This window comes from Euwallacea similis, chromosome 13 (genome assembly GCF_039881205.1).
Source record: "Euwallacea similis isolate ESF13 chromosome 13, ESF131.1, whole genome shotgun sequence".
In the NCBI taxonomy this organism is placed as follows: domain Eukaryota; kingdom Metazoa; phylum Arthropoda; class Insecta; order Coleoptera; family Curculionidae; genus Euwallacea; species Euwallacea similis.
The window spans coordinates 4642877-4663670 of record NC_089621.1 but is presented as its reverse complement, the minus strand read 5'-3'; the positions used below and the strand labels follow the sequence as shown (position 1 = coordinate 4663670).

The following is a 20794-nucleotide window of genomic DNA, read 5'->3' as shown; positions in this document are numbered from 1 at the left end:
GCATATTTTATGGATCATAATTCTCTACCGTGAACCAAATCATGAATAATTACATAACTGTGATTCAGAATCTCAAAGATTCATGAAACATAATTAAACACGTAAAAAGCTTTGAGATATCCATAATTGATGTTGCGTGTTTAAGTTATAGATTTTGAATAATAATTATAAATAATGGAAAACATTTTGGTTTTAATTTTGACTAAAAAGTGGTATTTTCTTAAGTTGAAAGTATCTGCATTAATTTCAACTGTTTGGGGCGTAGATTGTGGTTAATCTAAATGCTAAAACCAGGTCAGTTTAGGCCAATAGGTTAAGGTTTCTCAACAAAAACCTCGGATTAATGCAAACCTCTCACATTAGGTCTTATCAGTACTACGTTAAATTTTATGACAAAAAATTTAAAATAAACAATTTCTATAGTTGAATATCGATTCATACAGGCCACTTTCATGTGGTTTGAATATAATAATGTGGGAAGTACCTTCACAAAGTCTAATTAAATAAATAATTAATGCAATTAAAGGTACATTGTGAGTAAGGTCTTAGGAAAGGGATTAAAGAAACTAATAATCAAAATAATTGTTATTGGAACTTTTTGTGAATAAGTGAAAGTTGTGAAAGATGTGACGGAGATATTTGTTTATTATTATAGGAATGCTTGTTTGAGTGAGGAGCAGGGTTATTTTTATGCAGTACTCAGAAGGATTGGGTCATGTTATGCTTCATCGTTGTTCAGGTAGAAATCTGATAAGGAAATAGGTCGCTAGAAATCATAAATGTTATATGAATTTGTTTTAATAAGGAATATAAAGTGATTGAGATGAACTGAAAATGTGAGGGGGCGTTAAAAATCCTTCTCATTTTAGATAATTGAAAAACGCTTTAGATGGAGAACTTCATGTTTTATTAGGTTTACTTGATTGATCTTAATTGAATCTAAAATTGAAGCTAAAATTTAACAGTGCCCGGCTTTTCCAGGGTGGATTCTGCAACTTGCCCCTATAAGGGTGCTTTTCGTAGGGTTATCAGACAATTTTTCACTTTATGGAAAAATTTCGGTAATTTTTGTTTCTGCTCTCACTTCTTAGCAAGTCCTTATTCTTCACGATTTATTAACTCGAAATATTCCTGCATGCACTTGTTTTAAATTCCCTTTTGTCATTCTATTTTCTTCTTTTCTATAATTTCATATCTCTATCGATCAATTCTATTTATATCCACAGCAGTTTTCATCTATATCACCTCCAACCTTAAGGAATCAATTCTCTCCACATTAAATGGTTGATAACAACTTCTTTCATTCAAAGATAGGCCAAGTTAAGGCAAAACAAATTTTATACGATGCTTTAATAGTGTGTCTTAACTGCTTTTCTTCCACGAAAATTAGCGCAACTCAAAATGCAAACAAACAATTATTTGTTGATCTGAGCATGGTAAAAGGTGAAGTTTAATTTACTTTTGAAAATTATTTATAATTTAATTTTTTTTAAATCATTGACATATTGCAATAAAAATGCAAAAATAGGACTATACCAAACTTTGTTGTGAATTGCCCACAAAGGATTTTAAAGAGTGATTGCTAATTATCGACTTCTGAACTATTTTGCAACAAAACTAATTATACTTAATGACACATTTTAGCTGACAAAAATTAGTTGTTTTGACTACTCCAACCTTAATGACGAACAATTGAAACCCAATGACAAAATCACAGCTTATCATCATGCTCAAGTATGAATTCCTCGATTTCGTACCTATGTTTTCCGTGATTTTGTAGTCGGTCTGTAAAATACAAATAAATGAAGTAAAATTCATTTATGGTTACGAAAAGTATTAGTGTTCACAGTTAAAAATACGTGTGTGTATAAAACGGAGAAGTAAGTAAAGTTTTTGTGAAGACACGGGAAGTTTTGAACGCAAAAGTTGGATTTTTGTCCGTTTTTCCAAGGTTCGATGAAAGGGAATTGTTTTTTTGACGACAACATAAAACCAAGATGAACGGAAAACCACTTGAGATAAACACGTTTTCATGTTAATTATGTTGTGATAAATATTCAACATTAGATACAAGGGTGGGTAAACAAAGGATTCCATCTAATATGATTTTAAATTTCCCCTTCTTCTGAAATTAGATTGCTCAGAGAAATAATTGAAAACTTAAACGAATTATTGCAAAAGGAGGTCGCAGTATTAAGGCAAAACTAGAAACCGTGGCATTTATAGACAAATGATAACGTAACAGTAGGCTCAAGAAGTGAACTTCCCAGTAATAAATTCTTGAGCATGGAAGAATGCTTTCTATGGAAGTTTTCTAAGCATCACAATGTAGAGTTTATCAGCCAATAGTGTCCAAACAATTTTTTCAGAGTTTGAATTTTTAGGTCACCAAAGTGCCTCCACCTACCTCCTCTTTGTTCCCTTTGTGTCCCATTTGTTAATTGAGTTAATAAATGAAAGTAGGTGCTACTTTCATTATGTAACTAGTAATAGAACGAAACCTATTTAATCAACAGTTATGATTACGAAAACCCTCATTTTATTTATCCAAATAATAATCCCATGAAGACTGAAATTACTTGAAAATCTATAAAAATATTTACAGAAAAGTGTATTCAGTATGTTTCCTGTGATTGGTAGGTTTATAATATTTAATAACATTGGGTATCCCCAGTAGCCCATGAGAAAAAACAGAGTTTCTCAGACTTAAAAATGCTGGAGATGGAGATGCAACAAGATTAGATATAAGATTCAAATCACTTCAGACCATCGACCTTTCTTTACTTGAAACTTTAACAACATAAACAGCTCATAGAATAAAAATAATTCTGAAGAAAAATTAATTTAGGTCGTATGACTTAATAATTGGATTTTGTTAATGGAAACGAGTACCCGATACGTTCAACTTGAAAACCAGAATTTATTGTATCATCGATGAAGCTCGATAGTACCAGTTTCAACTAGAATGAGAATGACACCAGAGCATCAGAAATATAGGAAAAGTGCAAACGAACGATTCTAACCTTTCGAACAGATTTTTTCCTTTCTTATTTGGCTTTTTAATATCATATATATCTGTATATTAAATAAAAATAACCAGACTATGGATGTATCTAAACTTAGGCACAATTCAAATAGCAACAAGCACTCGTTTAGATCATAATTGCAGTCTAGCAAAGTTTACGGCATGTAGACGTCACAACAGATAGATAAAATACAAGTAATCATATACTACCAAAGTAGATTGTTATCTAAGGACCTACAAAGATCTTTCAAAGCAATTCTTACATTAAAATTGTAAACAAAGAAACTAAACTTCGAATGAAAGGCACCTGCCCAGATAAAATTTTAGGCCGGAAAATGAAAACTTGGAAAAGAGCATATTCAATCCAAATCATAACAGACCCTAAATTTTCATGTCTTTGGAGTGATTGGGGTCGAATTTATTCATCCAGCTCATAGTAGTACAAGTACTTTAAATAAATATTAGGTCAGAACTGACGACACCGAACGATTATGTTGCATAATCGATCATACCTTTACCATTATAATCGTCCCAATACAAAAGAGGTTTCTATAAAATCAAGCTAAATCATAGCCATCAAATGCACGGGTTTTGATTACTACATTTACAGGTTTCCACCAGATAAGCAATACCATGGGACCTCCCAATGGAAAAGCTTAATTTCATAAATGTATTGTGGGTCGTGGGCAATTATTACTGATTTTGAAGGCCACGAAACTAAACGAGCTGCTACTTCGATAGTGTAGATACCGGAGAACAAAACTGTATTTCGCATCCCTTATATTGCTTTTGTAATTATAAAAGCCCTCAAGCGCTTTTCAAATCGATCTAGCACAAAAATTACGTTCATCCACGATTACGGCTTTAAGACCAAATTCGTATATCCAGCCAAAGCCAATTAAAAGCAATTTTCCTCTTCACTAATTTGACATATTCACGACTTGTCTACACGAGGCATCATTAGCACCCCCCTCCCCTCTTTAGTGTCCACCATCTTCGGAGCTCGTGTTTTTGAAGAAAACAGTTTCGCTTCGCAAATAGTTCCGCATAGTCGAGTCTGTTCTGAAAGCTTAAAGCGAAAGCTCTGAAAGTCGTCAGAAGTCTGAAAAAAGTGTTGGATGTCAGTGGTGTGTGGCTGGATGGAAAAACATTAAAGGTGAGATGTACCATCAGCATACATTGCCTCTTAAAACCAGTTTACTCAAGGTTTTCCAGCAACTTTTGTTTTTAGAAACCTTTCCTGGAATCTGGAGCAAAACTGGAATTTTAATTAGATATAAATAAGGGTCGTTGCTCAATATACCTAAAAATACCGAGTTTCCGATTTTGACCTCCAATTTTGCGGAAACAATAATAATTAGATCGGCAAACAAGAGAAAAAGCGACATCCAGTCGCCAGGAATGCTATAATATATTGTCCTTCGGGAGTTCGGGAGCTTTTAGCTTTTAAGGGATGAATGTCAGTTTCGTTTTACCAGAGTTTCACTACATTTGCAGATAATAATCTTACGCTCTTGCATTTATTGTCTTTGTTGCCCTTGTTTTGAAGGTCGAAGAACTTTGAGATATGCAGGATCTATGAAAATTGACGATAAAGAGATTTTATAGACAGTTTCTGGTTCGTTAATTGATCTGGATGAGGTGATTTAAAAAAATCTCGACAAAAAATTGTAATACTCATGTTGCTGATAATTAATCTACAGACAAGTGGGAAGATCAACACTCGTGCAACAGAAAGTTGCCAACAAAATGGTTAGAATTTCACAGTCATATCTGCTAAATCAGATTTTCACATACGTCTCTCTCACTAATCGTTCATAACATGAATTCAAAAGGTCGCATTTTATTCGAAAAAGTTCTATTTTTCTTATGAGATTGTTGATGTAGTTCAAATTGCTAACTCTTGGGCAAACTTTAAGGAATAAATTTACAACTTATTAAGAAATAATCATGCAGCTCAACATAATAAATTCAAATGAACACTTAGTTATTGAGTTTCAGGGTGTTAAATTTTTAAATGTATTCTTTAAAACTCTTTCAGTTTTTAAGATCGGTGTTTAGTTGCAATTTGGAAAATCGATTACTTTTTAAGCACTACATTATTAGTCGTGCTAAATGGTTGTAAGAATCTACAATGTTTTTTTCCTCGGGCCTTACCCCGCTTCCCATCCCAAACTCATGTTATGGAGATATGTTATAAGTCTTTTTTCTGTTAGAATAAGACTGAAGAATTGATGACTTAGTTCGCAGTTTGTCTACATACTAAATTTATACACTGTGTAGAATTGTCAAAATTTATATTGTCCAGTTCTAGTTTTTAAGGGAAATTTTTACATAACGGAAAATTCCACAATAACTTTATGTTAAGCGAAATTGATAAATTCATATTTATCTGTATTCAAAAATTCCAAAAATCTGAAGGTCAAGTTACAGAATATTAAAAAATCGCAGTTTATGTTTTTCCAGATTCGAGAATTCCCAAATTTGAACTTCAACTATGTTCTGGTTACGGAAAATTCAAAAAATTTAAAGTTATGTTCTTCAGGATTCAGAAATGTACGAAAATTGCGCTCCAGTTTAGTACAAGTTAAACAGAAATTTGAAAAATTGCAATTTAAGTTTCACCGGATGTAGAGCGTTACAAAATTTTTATATGATTCCAGAATTACTCAATAAGTAATTCCAAATAATTGTGAATAATTTCTGACAATTCTCAATAATTATTATTCATAATTCTTCTTTTCCTTCGTATAATGTTCAGGTTATAATGTTCTGGATTAACTAGTTCTTCAAGTCCAATAATCAGTGGTTGAGGTTGATTCTAGATCAATAATTCTTAATTATTCATCTTTCTAAAGATCATAAATAGGTTAACAGTTTTAACGTGCCTCTACAAAAGCATTATGATTATAATCTTTCTATCATTTTCTAAGTCAAAGATCTTGATTTACCAATTTCTTTATAGATACAATGCCTTTGAGGTCATATTCACGACACTCAGGAATAGATATTTCCTTAGAAATGGCGTCAGAATGGATCAATCAGCAGAGTCATTATGTGCAATGTTAGCAATACCGTTCCCCGGGGGATTTTATCCTTTCGATATTCAAGAATCTCGCTCTTCGAATCAGTTTATCAGATCGTTTTTATGATACAGATTTGGCATTAGATATCTTTAAAAATCTTTGAAATTAATTGATTTTTAAGTGAAAACCGAACAGAACTAATATCTTCTCTTCTTCCAAGTCGAATGTTTCGAATGTTCTTACTCTACCAGTTTCCCGAGTTCCACTTCCGCAGAAATCAATTTATTCAGGTCGCTTTTAGGATATGGATTTGCCATTTACAAACTGATAAATGTGGAGAACTAACAATTTTAAGGACTCTTTTAAAGAAACGAAAATATTAATATCGCTATATTTTTTCCTTAAAGTCTAAGATGTTCAACGTATAAGTCTTAGGTTTTCAATATTCCTTCATTTCTTCGTAGTCTAACACTCATTTTGTTTAAATCAGAACTATGTACAAGTATTTACCAACAGCACAACAAAGTTTTTAAATTTCGAGATCCAGCTTCAATTGAAGTGTGAGTTGACTTCGATTCTTTATTTCCTTTTAATAGGAAAAAGCTCAACATTCACTTCTAAAGGATTTAAATCATTATCCTCATTATTTACACTAGATTTTTAGAGACATCGAAACCACTGAAAACCTCAAATGAAGCTTTTTTAGTACCTCCAAATTACTTTACGCTCTTTTCTGTCATATACAGACATCAAATTTAAAATGGAAAATGAGGGACGCTACAAGACGATAGGCTATGAGAATGGCGGCTTCCAAATGCAGGAAAACGGGAAATTCAAACACCGATTTAGTTCATCGGATCACCCCAGCAAAGACTACTTCATGGGTGATAAAAGAAGAAAAAAGAGTATCGTGCAAATAACCAAGGAAGTCCTACCTAGATTAGAAAATTATAGAAATTCTCGAAGGGCCATCAAACGGCCCTCCTTAGGGGAATTACATGGAACTGAAGATTCCAACAAGGTAGGAATGCGTGTAATTCTTGTGAGTGACTAATGAGCTTTTATGCCTATAGGAAAAGCCCAGTGATAATGCTGAAATCAAAGATCAACCATCAACCAATCATGAGGGTATCAAATTGGGATGGATACAAGGCGTGCTTATCCCTTGCATGCTCAACATTTTTGGAGTTATGCTTTTTCTTAGGTTATCTTGGATTGTTGCAGAGGCAGGAACAGGTAAATGATGCAGAATAATGAAATAGTTGTCAAAGCTGGACAAAATTTAGTATTCTAGATATGAAATCATCTATTTGCGCGTGGTTTATAACATTTCTCTAACTACAAATAATCATTATTTAAGTTTATCTTTATATCTCCATAAGAATGAATTAGGTACCATTTTGCCGCGTTATAAAAATGCAATGTAGGTATTGAAAATCTCGTATAATAACCCAGCTAGATTGGGCTTTCAGTGGTGTAAACTGGACGAATCCGGTTGATAATGAATGAGCGGTGGGTATATACCCATCCAACATACCGCTAAGTGATTCTCGCATACCAGTTTTTATGTATACATGACTCAGTACATAGCGAAATGGAGGACTATAGCCAAATATTTGAATTTACATAATTTAATCTAGCTTTCATATGCATATATCCACAATTGGCTCCATTAGAATAATATTCTATACGCTTCAAAATGTGTATTCATTTTTATATTATTTCGTTTTTTTTCGAGGTTTGTCGTTGATAATCATAGGGATATCAGCAGTGGTATGTGTCATCACCACCTTGTCATTATCGGCCATCTGCACCAATGGTGAAGTAAAAGGAGGTAAGTTACCTTCACATACCAGTAAATCTCGGACATGGCTAGGTGCTCTTTAAATTACAAAAACATGGAATTTCGCGGTCAAACAGTTTTCAAAATATATTTTATGCATTTTAATAATTTCGGAAATAGTTCGAAGAATAAATGTTCATGGATGATTCGAACAGCTTTCCGTGAATAGTTATGCTATTGTTAGGTCCAGTTGTATACCTTCAGTTTAAACTTTACTTGAAGTTAAACTCAAGGTCGTGATCATTAATGGGACACACCTCAAAAGTTCAAACTTCAGGTCGCGTTGAAACCTTGGCAAAAAAATTTTACATCCAAGGAAAAGGACGAAGTCCAGAAGAGAAATTCTGTTCTTCATATGAAAATGCAAGGATGTAAAAGCCATCAAATGATGTTTCTTACAGTCATTACTTTCCATCCATTCAGTTGTTTAGTTTTATTTCCATTGAACTTTCGTTATATTATTACTATATTTATAATACGTTCATCCTCGCTTTCCACGAGAAATTAATAGCATATAAACTAGAATAATGGGGTGCTACACGTAACGCCTTGGATAGAAAATTTTGAAGAATTAAAAAGATAGCTTACCCAAATCTGGTTTACGATCACAAGAGTTTATATTCGAAACACTTTCACCAGCACCAAGTTGTCTGCTGTATCTGAAACCAATAACATCAAAATTAAAAATGAAACACCCTGTAAATTTCGCCATTGTTAGAATGGTCTCAAATTTCTAAGAACAAATATTTCGTGTAGATTTTTCTCCTACAAGGGAATTGTTCTTTTATGCCAACTATTTAGTAATTTAACCCTAAGCGGAATTTCAAGCAAAAGGACAAAGCAAATAAAGTAATTACATACAGCACTAATTTGCAATTAACACAACTGTTTGGAGATGCAAAAGTATTATCCTATTTACTATTATCCACAAGAAACTGAGAAATCAGAATTTGAAGACCTTTATTGGGGTAAAAAAGTTTCACTGAGACTCGACATCTACTGGTTTTTGGATAAAAGTTTTTTAAGGATTCAAATCCTTACTAGCACATTAGAGTATTGTTCTTTTTAAAAACTGATTTTGTTCACATTGACTACGAGAAACCTTAAAACCAGCAAGCCATAACAGTCAAAAATTTCAGTTTTTAAATTTTGTAACTGAAAATTCGTTAATTTTCTCTAACTAAATTGATAGCTACAATATGTGGAGTAAATAAAAATGTCTTATCTTTATGTTCATTTTTTCTTTTTTGAACTAAAAACGTTGAAAATCTAAGTAGTTTCTTTCGGTTTTACATAGTTACATTTTAATCTGATTAGTTAGAATCTTATCCAGGTTTATCAATTCCCCAAAAAAAAAACTTTTTCATGTTATAATACAGCACTTTTTCCATTTAATCATAAAATTAACTCATCCTCCCAATAAATGCGAAATCCTCTCCACTAATCTAATCCAATTAAAATGCACTCTAATCGGCGTGCCCATTTCTCTTCCTCCTCATCAACCTCAAGTGTCAGTTAAAAAAAAAGAGGACAGCTAATACTTTTACACTAACTGGCTTTAATTGCTGGTCAACTTATTGACGACACATTTAATTAACCAAAAAGCTGTTTACGTCGTGATGCCGGCACATTAATATTCATCCGATCAATCTAAGGCGCACTTATTTATAGTCTCTTATTATTATTTAGGTGGGATTTACTACATAATATCCAGATCACTAGGACCAGAGTTTGGAGCTTCAGTAGGAATAGTCTTTGCCTTCGCAAATGCCGTATCTGCATCTATGAATACCATAGGATTTTGTAATTCCTTGAGCGATCTGTTGAATTTGTATGGGTATAAGATCTTTGATGGAGGAATTAATGATGCCAGAGTCGTTGGTAAATTAATCCTGCTTTAAAAATGGTCAAAGTAATAAAAATGGTGGCGTTACAGGGACTGCAGCCACAGTAGTTATGATTCTGATATGCGCCGTTGGGATGGAATGGGAGAGCAAAGCCCAAAACTTTTTGATAGCAATTATTGTTGGAGCTATGGTAGATTTCATTGCTGGCACCATCGTAGGACCGGTAAATGATGAACAGATAGCTCAAGGCTTCACTGGATTCAATAGTGAGTCAATTCACAAGCTTCCATTGATGATGCAGAAGCAAGAAAAAACAAATCAAACGAGTTCATAATATTCCAGCCACTGTATGGACAAACAACTGGTATCCACAATGGCGGGCCTCAGAAGGTTCCGAATACAACTTCTTTCAGGTTTTTGCCATATTTTTTCCATCAGTCACAGGAATTCAGGCTGGAGCCAACATATCTGGAGACCTAAAGGTACTTTAGTCTCGCAACATAGCAATAAACCAATCATAGACGTTTTTAGGATCCAGCCTCGGCAATCCCCAAAGGAACTCTGCTCTCTTTGCTCATCACCATGACTTCATACGCCCTTTTCATGATATTCGCCGGAGCTGCAGCTATGAGAGATGCTAGCGGCAATGTAACTGACTTAATCAACGGAAATCTCACAAGTTGTGTCAGCGATTTTTCTTGCAAACATGGATTGTTTAACAGCTATCAGGTAAGTTGGCTTAAGTTACTGCTTCTGAATGTCGAATAGATCCTTCTCATCATAATATTGTTACTTTATCTTGCAGATGATGACTTTGATGTCATTTTGGTGGCCCTTAATTTATGCGGGTTGTTGGGCTGCATGTCTAAGTACTGCCTTGACTAACCTCTTATCTGTACCAAGATTAATTCAAGCCCTAGGGGTAGACCAGATTTATCCGGGCTTGATTTATTTCTCTAAGGGTTATGGAAAACACGGAGAGCCTTATAGGGGTTACGTGCTCACTTTCTTGGTCTCTGTATCGTTTTTGCTAATTGGTGAGTTTACTTGCTATTACCTTGCTAGGGACTAATAATATTTTCTTTTTATTTTAGGGGAACTGAACGCAATAGCTCCACTGATATCAAATTTCTACCTGGCTTCATACGCTTTGATCAACTTCTGTACCTTCCATGCAGGTTTAATCAAACCCCTAGGCTGGAGGCCAACCTTCAGGGTAATATTGCTAACAGCCCTAATTTTCTTAAAATATCTCTAATTTCTCATAGTACTATAACACCTGGCTCAGCTTATTCGGCTTCATCGCCTGCGTGGTTATCATGTTCCTGATCAATTGGAAAACATCTCTGATTACCTTCATTGTAATTTTGGGCTTGTATTTAGTTGTGGTGTACCGAAATCCTGGTAAGCAGACATTCTTGAAATTAAAAAGAAACATAAAAATTCTTATTAAATTGCATTGAAAACACATTCTTATGAATCCCTATATTACTTGAATACTAAGGGTCAGTTCTTCAATGCCCTGCTAAATCTTCACGTGAAATACCTTACAATCAAAAGTAACCATCAATCATAGTGTGTCTGTTAATTTCGGAGATGTAGAAAGTTGCCCTTGGCACAGTAAATGGTTCAAATTATTCAAAAACCGATAAAGATGGCTAGAGGGAAGAGTATTAAATTGAAATTTTCTTATAGACGTTAACTGGGGATCTTCTACGCAGGCCCAAACTTATAAAACAGCCCTTGCAAGCGCTCAAAGGCTCATAAACGTAGGTGAACATGTGAAAAATTACAAGCCCCAAGTGTTGGTACTATGTGGAGTACCCAAACATAGACCTTCATTACTGGATTTTGCAAATCTAATTACGAAAAATCACTCTTTACTGATCATTGGAGATATAATTGAGGTATATACGTGATCATTACTTTAAATATTTTTTACGAAGACAATTTTAGAGGAAATTGGGATACAAGCCTAGCACACAAAGGGCTTCTGACGCCTATGCCTTTTTGAAAAGTAACAAAATCAAAGGGTTTTATACCTCAATTGACGGTACTGATTTTGAACATGGAGCAACAGCTCTGCTACAAACTGTGGGGATTGGGAAACTCACCCCAAATGTGTTGCTAATGGGGTATAAAAATGATTGGGCTACATGTTCACAAAAGGAGCTTGTGGCTTATTTCAATATACTTCAGTAAGTCGTTTTAATATCACAGCATGAAGGTTTTACAAATTTTTTCTCTTTGCTTTAGTGCTGCATTCGATCACCACCTCTCAATGGCCATACTAAGAGTCCAGGGCGGGCTCAACTATAGCAAACTAACCGAAACAGATGAAAGCTTCTCTAGCGAAAACTTAATAATCGGAGCCTCAAAATCGCCCGCTACATTGAGAACATCCCCATCGAGTGCACTGGTATTGCACTCTGACTCTAATTTGAGCTTAAACAATGTGGGAATAGCTACAACTGAAGAAAGTGGGAGGAGTGGTGTGAAAAGTTTTGAGAGTCCCAATAGTCCCAACGACGGAAAAAATAAGGGAATCAAATTAAGTGACAAGGAGAAGAAAGCTAAAGCTTCAGCTGTGAAAATTGACTTAGTTTTAGGAATGTCCAATGAGGAATTGTTGCATGTGGAGGAAATGAATAGGTTTAGGCGCAAACAAGGAAAAGGGTATCAAGCTACACAACTACTCTACATAGTTATTTATTTATTAACTGCAACATAGGTTTATCGATGTTTGGTGGCTCTACGATGATGGTGGCTTGACAATGCTGCTTCCATACATAGTTTCCACAAGAAATTCCTGGTCCAGCTGCAAACTACGAGTATTTGGTTTGGCCAGCAACACTAGTGACTTAGCTTTGGAGGAGAGAAAGTAGGTTCTCCTCTTTTTTATCAATTTTTTTTTATCGACGTCGGTTTTAGCATGGCAAATCTCTTATCCAAATTTCGCCTCAACTACACGGTTTTGAAAATGGTATCTGTAAGCGACAAACCTAAAGCAGAGACCATAGCTCTTTTTGACAGTATTATAGATAAATTTAAGAGTAGAAATGAAGAGTTTAATGGTAGGTAAATAGCTCTGTACGTTTGATTTTCTATCCGAATGTATGCTAGAATGTCAAGTATCTGAGGCCGAGCGGAGTGCTCATCAGGATAAGACACATCGCCAGTTGAGGCTCAAAGAATTACTTTTAGAAAATTCCAGCGATGCGAATTTAGTAGTGATGTAAGAAATTTTAAAATTGTCTTTGTAGAAGAGTTTAAATTTGCGTATTTCAGGTCTCTCCCAATGCCCAGGAAAGGAAGCATATCAGCTCCACTTTACATGTCTTGGTTGGAAGTCCTAACCATGGGGATGCCCCCTTTTCTTCTAGTCAGAGGCAATCAGCAGTCGGTTCTTACTTATTACTCTTAGATCGCAAATTTGTAAGGAATATAATATTGACGCACAAAGTGATTGTTGTCCTACGTTAGAAGCTCTGCACATTGTTTTTTTCACTGAAGCTTCACTTTTAAACGTAAATTGTTGTTTTTTATTCGTGTATTGTATACGTCGTTTTAGAATGGACCTTTAAAGTATTATATTTATTTAGGTACCGATTTTATGGATATATTATAAGCATCACTGATATGGCCATACTTCAGTGTGTTTCAGATTCAGTTTTCAAACATTAAATTATTTGTACGAAGTAGTCTTAAATTACTTTAAAAAAATTAGTTTTTGCTACTAATTTTTTGAATTAAACACTCTGAGGAGTGTTGCTTACCAAAACCTAAAAGGGAACAAAACTAGGTATTCTGGACACCCGATAAAAACGACTAAGGTGGACTTGAAGATACTTTACAAAGTTGATGGAATAATGAGATAAATAAGCGACAAATTTTCGATTGAATTAACGAAGGGACTTCCAAAAGAAAAAGAAAAAATTATGATTTCAAATTAGTCCTGTCAAAATTGTGAGGGAGAAAGCAGAGAAAAAATGAAGAAATCTTAATTAAATCTTCCATGAATAAATTACAATCAGATTAGGTGTGTGAAAACCTCAAAGAAGGCATTAAAACATATTTTTATTAAAAGTCACACTAAGACCCCTTTATAAATTGATATTTCCAGGGACAACATGAAAACGTCGTCAAAACTCTATCACTTGAAACTATATTCCAAAAAATAGCTTCACATGAAAGCCAGATTAGATCAAAAATATCACAATAGTTAATCAAAATTAAAATTATTAATGCAGCCCAACCACCTGATATGCTTAACTTCCTCAAATGTAAGTAGAACGAAAACAACCGCTGACACAACTTTTGTTCGTAACTCTCATAAAATATTACTTTATGCAGCCATCTTCAGCAGATATTCAACCCGTAAGTGTTAAACAAATTTCTAGAAAAATACTTAATTTTGATACGATAAGTCATAAAATACTAAACATAAATATCAATGTAGCAGAAATGCGCTTGTGCTAAGTCTTGGTTAAGAAATTAGTTAAATGCTATATTTTTAGTTTATCTACATTATGTCAATATATCTTATATATTCTAAGGTAAATTTCACATACAAATTGCAAGTTTTAATGGTTACAAAAGATTCAGATCAATCACAACTATGCACTATAGGTTCGTATTCGACAAGGGTCTAAAATACTTAATCAATAATATTATTATAAAAAATCACAAATCAAGTAAATAAATTGCAATAAAATACGCTAATGCATAGTTCACTGCAATTTTTAACATGACTTTTCAAGTAAATTAACTCTTCTCTTTCCACGTAATATGCGAGTATTTAGTAAGAGAAATGTTTCTCCAACAGAAATTAAACAAATTGACCATTTTTATTTCACTTAATACCTTCCTTATTCTAGAAAATTCATTTTGATTGCGTCCATTATTTTTATCATGAAATTCGGATCTCCCTCAATTCGACTAGTTGACAAGGTTCCCACGCTGCCCTGTACATGAAGTTATACTAGACGGCAGTGGGCGTCCTTAAATGTCAGTGCCATTTGGCTTTCTGAGCGAAAATGTCTGCGCGGAGATTTTGCGCAAAACAGATGCCTAGTATCTAAAACGTTAAGTTCAGTGAGTGACAGAAACGTTAGGTATTAGTAGATTGTGTTCCAGAGCGTCTCAGAAGGCTTTTAATACGCAATACAAATTTCAAAAAACAGATTTAAAAAATTAAAACCAGTAAAACGCATTTCCAACGGAAAAACAGCCTAACTGCAAAAATTTAATAATCTCAATATAATGAAATGAAGGCCCTTGAGACTCATGGAAACATTTTTAGATATATTTTGATTGTTAAATAATAGCTAAGACAAATACCTACGTGTGCTAATTGTTACAGATATAGTCAATACAGACACCAGTAAGCGCATGCAGATTTCTAGACTACTTAGAAAACGAGTGATACTTGCAAAAGATACACTATAAAGCTGAAAAAGGCCACATTTGAAATAATTTTCATGTCAAATCTTTTTAAATAATATAAATTATTTATATTGTTACATATTTAAAATGGTAAAAATTCAACACTTTTCGCGTTTTTCAATTTGCATAATTTATTTCTAGTTTAAACATTATTTTCTATGATTGTACTCCAGATTTTCGCTTTTAATGTTGCAATATACTTATGAAGGCACGAATCAACAGCGAAACGTTAAAACATATTCCCAAATTTTTGAGCAACTTCGTTTCTCATTATATAAAAACCACAACCCAAGAGCCAATTCCCAGAATTACATCAACATTTTTATAACAAACTATTTAAGATTAATAATCTTTTTTCTTACAACTTCGCAGAAGAAACTTCAACCAAACTCTGAACACCAGAACTACAAGAACAAAATTACCAGTTTAGTGAGTTATTCGAAAACCTCAGCTTCGCCACCCAAATTTCCAACCAAAACCACTGCATCTCAAATTGGCTACTCACCTGAAGAAAGAAAAGTAGGAAACAATAGGACGCCAAAGTAATCATGTTCTTCTCAGTCCAATCCTCAACCGCCTCTAAACAGCCCCGCTCATTTATAATTTTGGTAACATCGAAAGCCTGAAAGACGTGTAAAGCACACAAAGCTTGCAAACTCCTCGCAACAAACAAGCACAAACTTTACGTGAACAAATATTTATCAAAAGTTGCCAATATTTGACTTCGGCTGCGGTCAACAATTTAAGTTTTCAATTTCCTTTAAGGTACCTTTGAAACGGGTGAAAACTTAGCCAAACTACAAATAAAGCGATGTTTCTATTAAACTGATGCTCTGGAGAATTGAAATCGAACAAGAAGGCACACGATGCATATAGTTTTGACGGTGCAGTAAACATTGAAATGTGTTTGCATCTACCTGTAGGATCATGACTCCTACTTTAACTGCCGCAACGGGCACTAAATTACTTTCAATCCATTCTTCACCGGCTCTCAAACAACCTCTTTCAAATATATGCCTTTCCTCACCAGGCTGCATGTTTTTGGGAAATATTATCACAGTTTTTGGTTTAAAAATTGTCACAAATACTGTAAAATAAAATACTTACAAATCCAGGCTTTCGCACATCATAACCGCACTGCTTATTCTTTATAATTTCCTAAAAAAAAATGTTTTAAATAAATATACAGTAGCACAATAAAGTAACGCACATTGGGCTTTCGCTTGCAACAGGAAAATGGTACTCCACAAGCTTCTCTGCTGCCCACAACCCTAGAAGAGCAATTAAAATAGTTGTTTCGATCCCAGTCTTTTGGTCCTTCAATTCCACAACATTGCAACTGAAATTAAAACTCTGAATATTGCTGGAAAAAGTCAAGAGTCTGAGGCATACCCAATCCTCTTGAATCCAATCAATTAAGTTTTGTTGGTCCGGGTCTTCCCTGTAGTGTATTATAAAGGTTTGAAAGCCAATTGTTGCTTGAGATTTTATCTGAATTTTTAAACAATAAAAAAGAGGAGATTTGAAATAAATTATCATTTACCCAGTCTTTAAATATGAATCCCAAAATTCCGGCAGTCATTTCGAAGAGGAGAAGTACAGAGAGAAATATGGCATACTGAAAACATAAATAATGAATATTAAAGCAAACACTTAAAAAGACAATTCTAAAGTTAGCCGAACATTTAAAAAACTTACAGTTGCTAGCAGGCAAGTATTCTCTCTCAAAGCACCTACACAGCCAGTAAAACCTATTATAAAAGTGACCGTTCCTGGAATAAAAGGAAGACATATAACAACAGGACTCTAAAATAAAAACGAAAATAATTAGGGTTCATTGCAGCTGTAAAAAAGTCGTCTCAAAAAGTCAAGTTAAAGGAACAAGGCAATGGATGTAAAAACTACATTAGTCCGGGGTTTAACATCCTTGGCAAAAATACACTAAAAGTACCTACTTCCGTTATAGGAAATTTAAGAGACAAGAATAAGATTTATTGCTTGTACAACGAGCTTTTTAAATTGAGACTTGCTTACTTACCCACACAAATTAAAATGAATGCAGGGTCTAGGGCAATATTCGCTACTTTTCCTATGTTATTAAAAATGTCTTTTTCTGACCATGCCCACACTCCGATTGTTAAAATGCCTAAGCCTAAAAGCTGAAAAGAAATGAATTCAATAAATATCTGACCAAATACATAAGAGTGGAATTTCTTCTAACACCAAATCAGTATACACTACTGTGTTTCAAATTGGTGGTAATGAAGAAGTTTGATTTATATTTGCAAATATCTTACCAAGTTGGAAGAGATTGTGGAAAAGTATAAGTTTTTTAGAGTTGGTTTTGAAAATGACAAAAAAGGAACAAAATAGGCTGAAAGTATGTCAAAGAGGATTTAAAGGTATAACAAGTCCAAGACTAACCACAAATGAAACTCATGCACAAAGGTTTCTTGTCCTAGAAACAACTTGAATCCATTTCTATCATTATTTTACAAAAAATACATAATGTAAAGGAAACAACACAAATGCCAAAAATATGATAAAAAAACAGTCAATAAAATCTATTGATGACAAGAATAAATAAAAATTAATTAAATTTTCTTTCTGGCATTAAGTGGTTTTGCTTCAGAAAACAATGATTATGATTCCTCAAGGATTTTCAAATTCTCCTAGATTTCCAGTAAAAAATAAAACTTGATACATGTATTTGCCATTTTATACCACTCAATATCTATATACTAATTAAAGAGCTATTTAGCTATCACATACATGCAAGAAAATGTACCCAAAAGATCCTCTAAGAAAAGGTGAAAACAAAAACCAAAAAAATTACCCTCATATTCAAAAATCACACCAACCTTAAGTAAATTTAAAAACCTATTTAATTTGGTAGATGGACTAGAAATATATGAATTATGAAATTAATAACCCTATTGTAAGACCTTATCAATCATTAGATATTTATCTTGTGCTATCTTTAATATTCAAGCTTGGTTACAAGAGACAATGAGAAAGAAGACTAATACAAGAGGTAGCAGTAATCAATAGGTAGCTGTTTCAAACATGTGTCATTTAAAGATAGACTGAGTGTGATACTAAGGAGAAAATAGAGTTTCTGCAAATTTAACATGAGTACTGACTTAGTGACCTACATACTAGTCTCCACATCTAACAAAAAACTTTTTGACTTACCCAAAACAACACGTTGAATCCGAATATCATATACTTCAGGCAACTACTAACTTCAGTAGATTCCCTTCGAACTTTCCTCACAGTAGGCATGTTAGCGATTGAAACAGTGACAGTCATTCCGTGAAATGCTTATAGGAATTGAATCCTTTGTATGTATTGGTTAAATTCGTAGAATCTTGAACTTCATTGATTTCCTCATATTCCTGATATCCTTGAAATATAACTCATTATTCCCAAAAACCCATAACCCTGTATCAATAAAAGGAACTTACTTGGTAGGAATCAGGTTGTGAATGGCTGCAGTTCAATGCTGATTTTGGAACGTTTAAGTAGGTATTTCAGTAACTGATTTAGGTTTCAGTAAACCTACGTAAACACTAATTCAGAACACTAGTTGTGTACACATATTCTGATATTTTTTAAAGAAAATTAGGAACATTAAAATAATAAATAATCAATGAGAAGAAAGATTGTGCTTGATCCAGCTGAGTTTGACCCTTGTTTGTCATTAATGTCAAAGATGGATATTACGTCAATGGTTCTGTCCTGGAATATCATGCTATTCTCCTTTGCCTCTTGCGATAATAAAGGATAGAAGTAGATATAGTTACCCGATCCACTAAAACATATGAGATGCGAGACTCTGTAGCGGGAAGGTTTAAATTTGACTTTGGAAAAAATATAATTAATGCTTTTTTAACAATAATTAAGGTAATATGCAACATGAAAAATATATCAAATTAGTTCAAAATCGTATATTTAGTCTTTTTAGTCTTCTCAAACTGAGGAGCAACTATTCTACATTCTATTCCAGGGAAGGACAGGCTATGAAGCCAAGATTGATGTAGTTTTAATGGCAACACTAGTAAATATTTACTTTTTTTGTAACATGGATAAAAAAAGGTGTTTATCAACAAACAAGGTATTATAAAAACTCGCTGAAGAATCTGAGACTGGTCTTAGATCTTTTTGTATCACCCATAGTTTTTTGCTACAGGACATTGTTTTTTAGCAACATTTAGCGACAGATGTATTTTACAATTAATTTTAAATGTAAATCAGAATGTAATTTTCGATGTTTTACAGCATTATTTTGTTCCTGGAATATCTTTTACCAATGTCCAGCAATTATCAGTAAGCAAAGTGACACTCTATTTGCCTTGAAGTCATGTTTTCATAGCAGAAATATCTTGGTGGAACCGTTCCCCATATTCGTCACTTACTGTCCCCAAATTTTCGGGGAAGAAATCGTGATGAGAGTCCAAAAATTGAATTTTAAAAGACTTAATACATCCCATTCCTTTATAAGTATTAAGTAGTTCACTCGCAATATCTTTGTAATTGTCAACTTTACGTTTCCAAGAAAATTCTTAACAACGAATTTAAAAACTCTTCAAGCTCGTAATAAAGTTCCATTTAGCATACTATCAAATGTTTCTTCTTTCATTATGTTCCAAATTTGTGGATCCATAAATATGCTCTCTTTAATTTGGCCTCGGGAATTTTTATTTCAGATACAAGAACCCTCTTCTATTCCGATCCATTGCTTTAACAACATTCTTCACGAGTCCCAATTTAATATGCAAAGGTAGAAGTAATACCTTTTTGAGATCAACTAGTGGTTCATTTGTAACATTTTTTAGTCCCGGGATTAGTGCCCGATATGGTAACCACTCCTTCTGTACATGATGATCTCGTGGACGGATGCCCCACTCGTAAAGGAAATAGCAGTATTTAGTATACCTCAATTGTATTCCAGTGTTGAGCACATCGAAAACAACCGATTCGGAAGCCGATCTACTGATAAACACAATATATTTGCGAAACATATACTGTTTTGATGTAATAAACAGGAGCAGACTTGTCTTAACAGGACATGTGAATCACCATGTACTCGTACGTTGCGGCAGGATGCAATATCTTATGTATGTACATACATACATAAGATATTTTACGAATTGTAAATTATAACTATGCATGTTAGGGAATATCTATGGATGATAGAGAAATTCTATTTTTAAATTTGATTTCAGAGTATTAAAATACATTAAAAACTGCTAAAAGTTATCTTGTCGCAAAATTTGTATTTATCAGTGCAATTATTCTAAATATTTTCACCTTTTGCTGGATTGTTTCAGAAATGAATGAAAACTGAATCATATTCAATTATCACTTAGAGAACCTCTTTTCACTTTCTGTTCTTGAGATATTTTTAGTTTTTATTGGGCGGTGAGTATTACTACACTAGGTGTTTCACTAGGAAGACACATCCCAGTTATCAGCAACGAGGGGTTGCGAATCAGTAAAATTGTTGAGTGCTTGACTCATATAATTTAAAATTAACGTTCTTTTGCTGCTTTGGAGACAATAGGAGATAGCTCAGTTATTGAAAGGGACATATCTGACTTTATTT

The 20794-nt window shown here is 33.7% G+C and overlaps 2 protein-coding genes across 5 annotated transcripts; one reads left to right on the top strand and one right to left on the bottom strand.

The window, feature by feature from the left end:
* The first annotated feature begins 1751 nt into the window (after positions 1–1751).
* On the top strand, positions 1752–13439 carry NKCC (sodium potassium chloride cotransporter). 2 transcript variants are annotated; one of them, XM_066396215.1, is made up of 18 exons: positions 1752–1880; positions 6798–7072; positions 7125–7287; positions 7790–7885; positions 9584–9775; positions 9831–10007; positions 10084–10223; positions 10273–10470; positions 10547–10778; positions 10836–10957; positions 11010–11145; positions 11437–11648; positions 11698–11939; positions 11998–12417; positions 12473–12622; positions 12673–12815; positions 12865–12976; positions 13030–13439. In XM_066396215.1, exons 2-18 carry the CDS (start codon positions 6812–6814, stop codon positions 13163–13165), a joined length of 3132 nt encoding a protein of 1043 aa, XP_066252312.1. In that variant the 5' UTR covers positions 1752–1880; positions 6798–6811; the 3' UTR covers positions 13166–13439. The 2 variants fall into 2 exon arrangements, with proteins under 2 accessions (XP_066252312.1, XP_066252311.1); XM_066396214.1 differs by lacking the exon at positions 1752–1880 and adding an exon at positions 4039–4181.
* Positions 13440–13885: 446 nt separating this feature from the next.
* On the bottom strand, positions 13886–18873 carry Tsp26A (Tetraspanin 26A). Of its 3 annotated transcripts, XM_066396228.1 has the most exons (11): positions 18654–18873; positions 18382–18592; positions 17225–17345; positions 16885–16958; positions 16730–16804; positions 16579–16677; positions 16397–16525; positions 16294–16344; positions 16104–16217; positions 15692–15808; positions 13886–14818 (listed from the first exon to the last, which is right to left on the bottom strand). In XM_066396228.1, exons 2-11 carry the CDS (start codon positions 18496–18498, stop codon positions 14750–14752), a joined length of 966 nt encoding a protein of 321 aa, XP_066252325.1. In that variant the 5' UTR covers positions 18499–18592; positions 18654–18873; the 3' UTR covers positions 13886–14749. The 3 variants fall into 3 exon arrangements, with proteins under 3 accessions (XP_066252325.1, XP_066252324.1, XP_066252323.1); XM_066396227.1 differs by lacking the exon at positions 15692–15808; XM_066396226.1 differs by lacking the exon at positions 16104–16217.
* Positions 18874–20794: the final 1921 nt, after the last annotated feature.

Coding starts and splice junctions, on each gene's coding strand:
- Tsp26A (XM_066396228.1), bottom strand. CDS start 18,498: ATGACTGTCACTGTTTCAATCGCTAACATGCCTACTGTGAGGAAAGTT. Junction 17,346..18,381: donor GATTCAACGTGTTGTTTTGG/GTAAGTCAAAAA, acceptor ATTTCTTTTCAG/CTTTTAGGCTTAGGCATTTT. Junction 15,809..16,103: donor TAGGAGTCATGATCCTACAG/GTAGATGCAAAC, acceptor CACGTCTTTCAG/GCTTTCGATGTTACCAAAAT.
- NKCC (XM_066396215.1), top strand. CDS start 6,812: ATGGAAAATGAGGGACGCTACAAGACGATAGGCTATGAGAATGGCGGC. Junction 7,886..9,583: donor CAATGGTGAAGTAAAAGGAG/GTAAGTTACCTT, acceptor ATTATTATTTAG/GTGGGATTTACTACATAATA. Junction 12,418..12,472: donor AGGCGCAAACAAGGAAAAGG/GTATCAAGCTAC, acceptor ACTGCAACATAG/GTTTATCGATGTTTGGTGGC.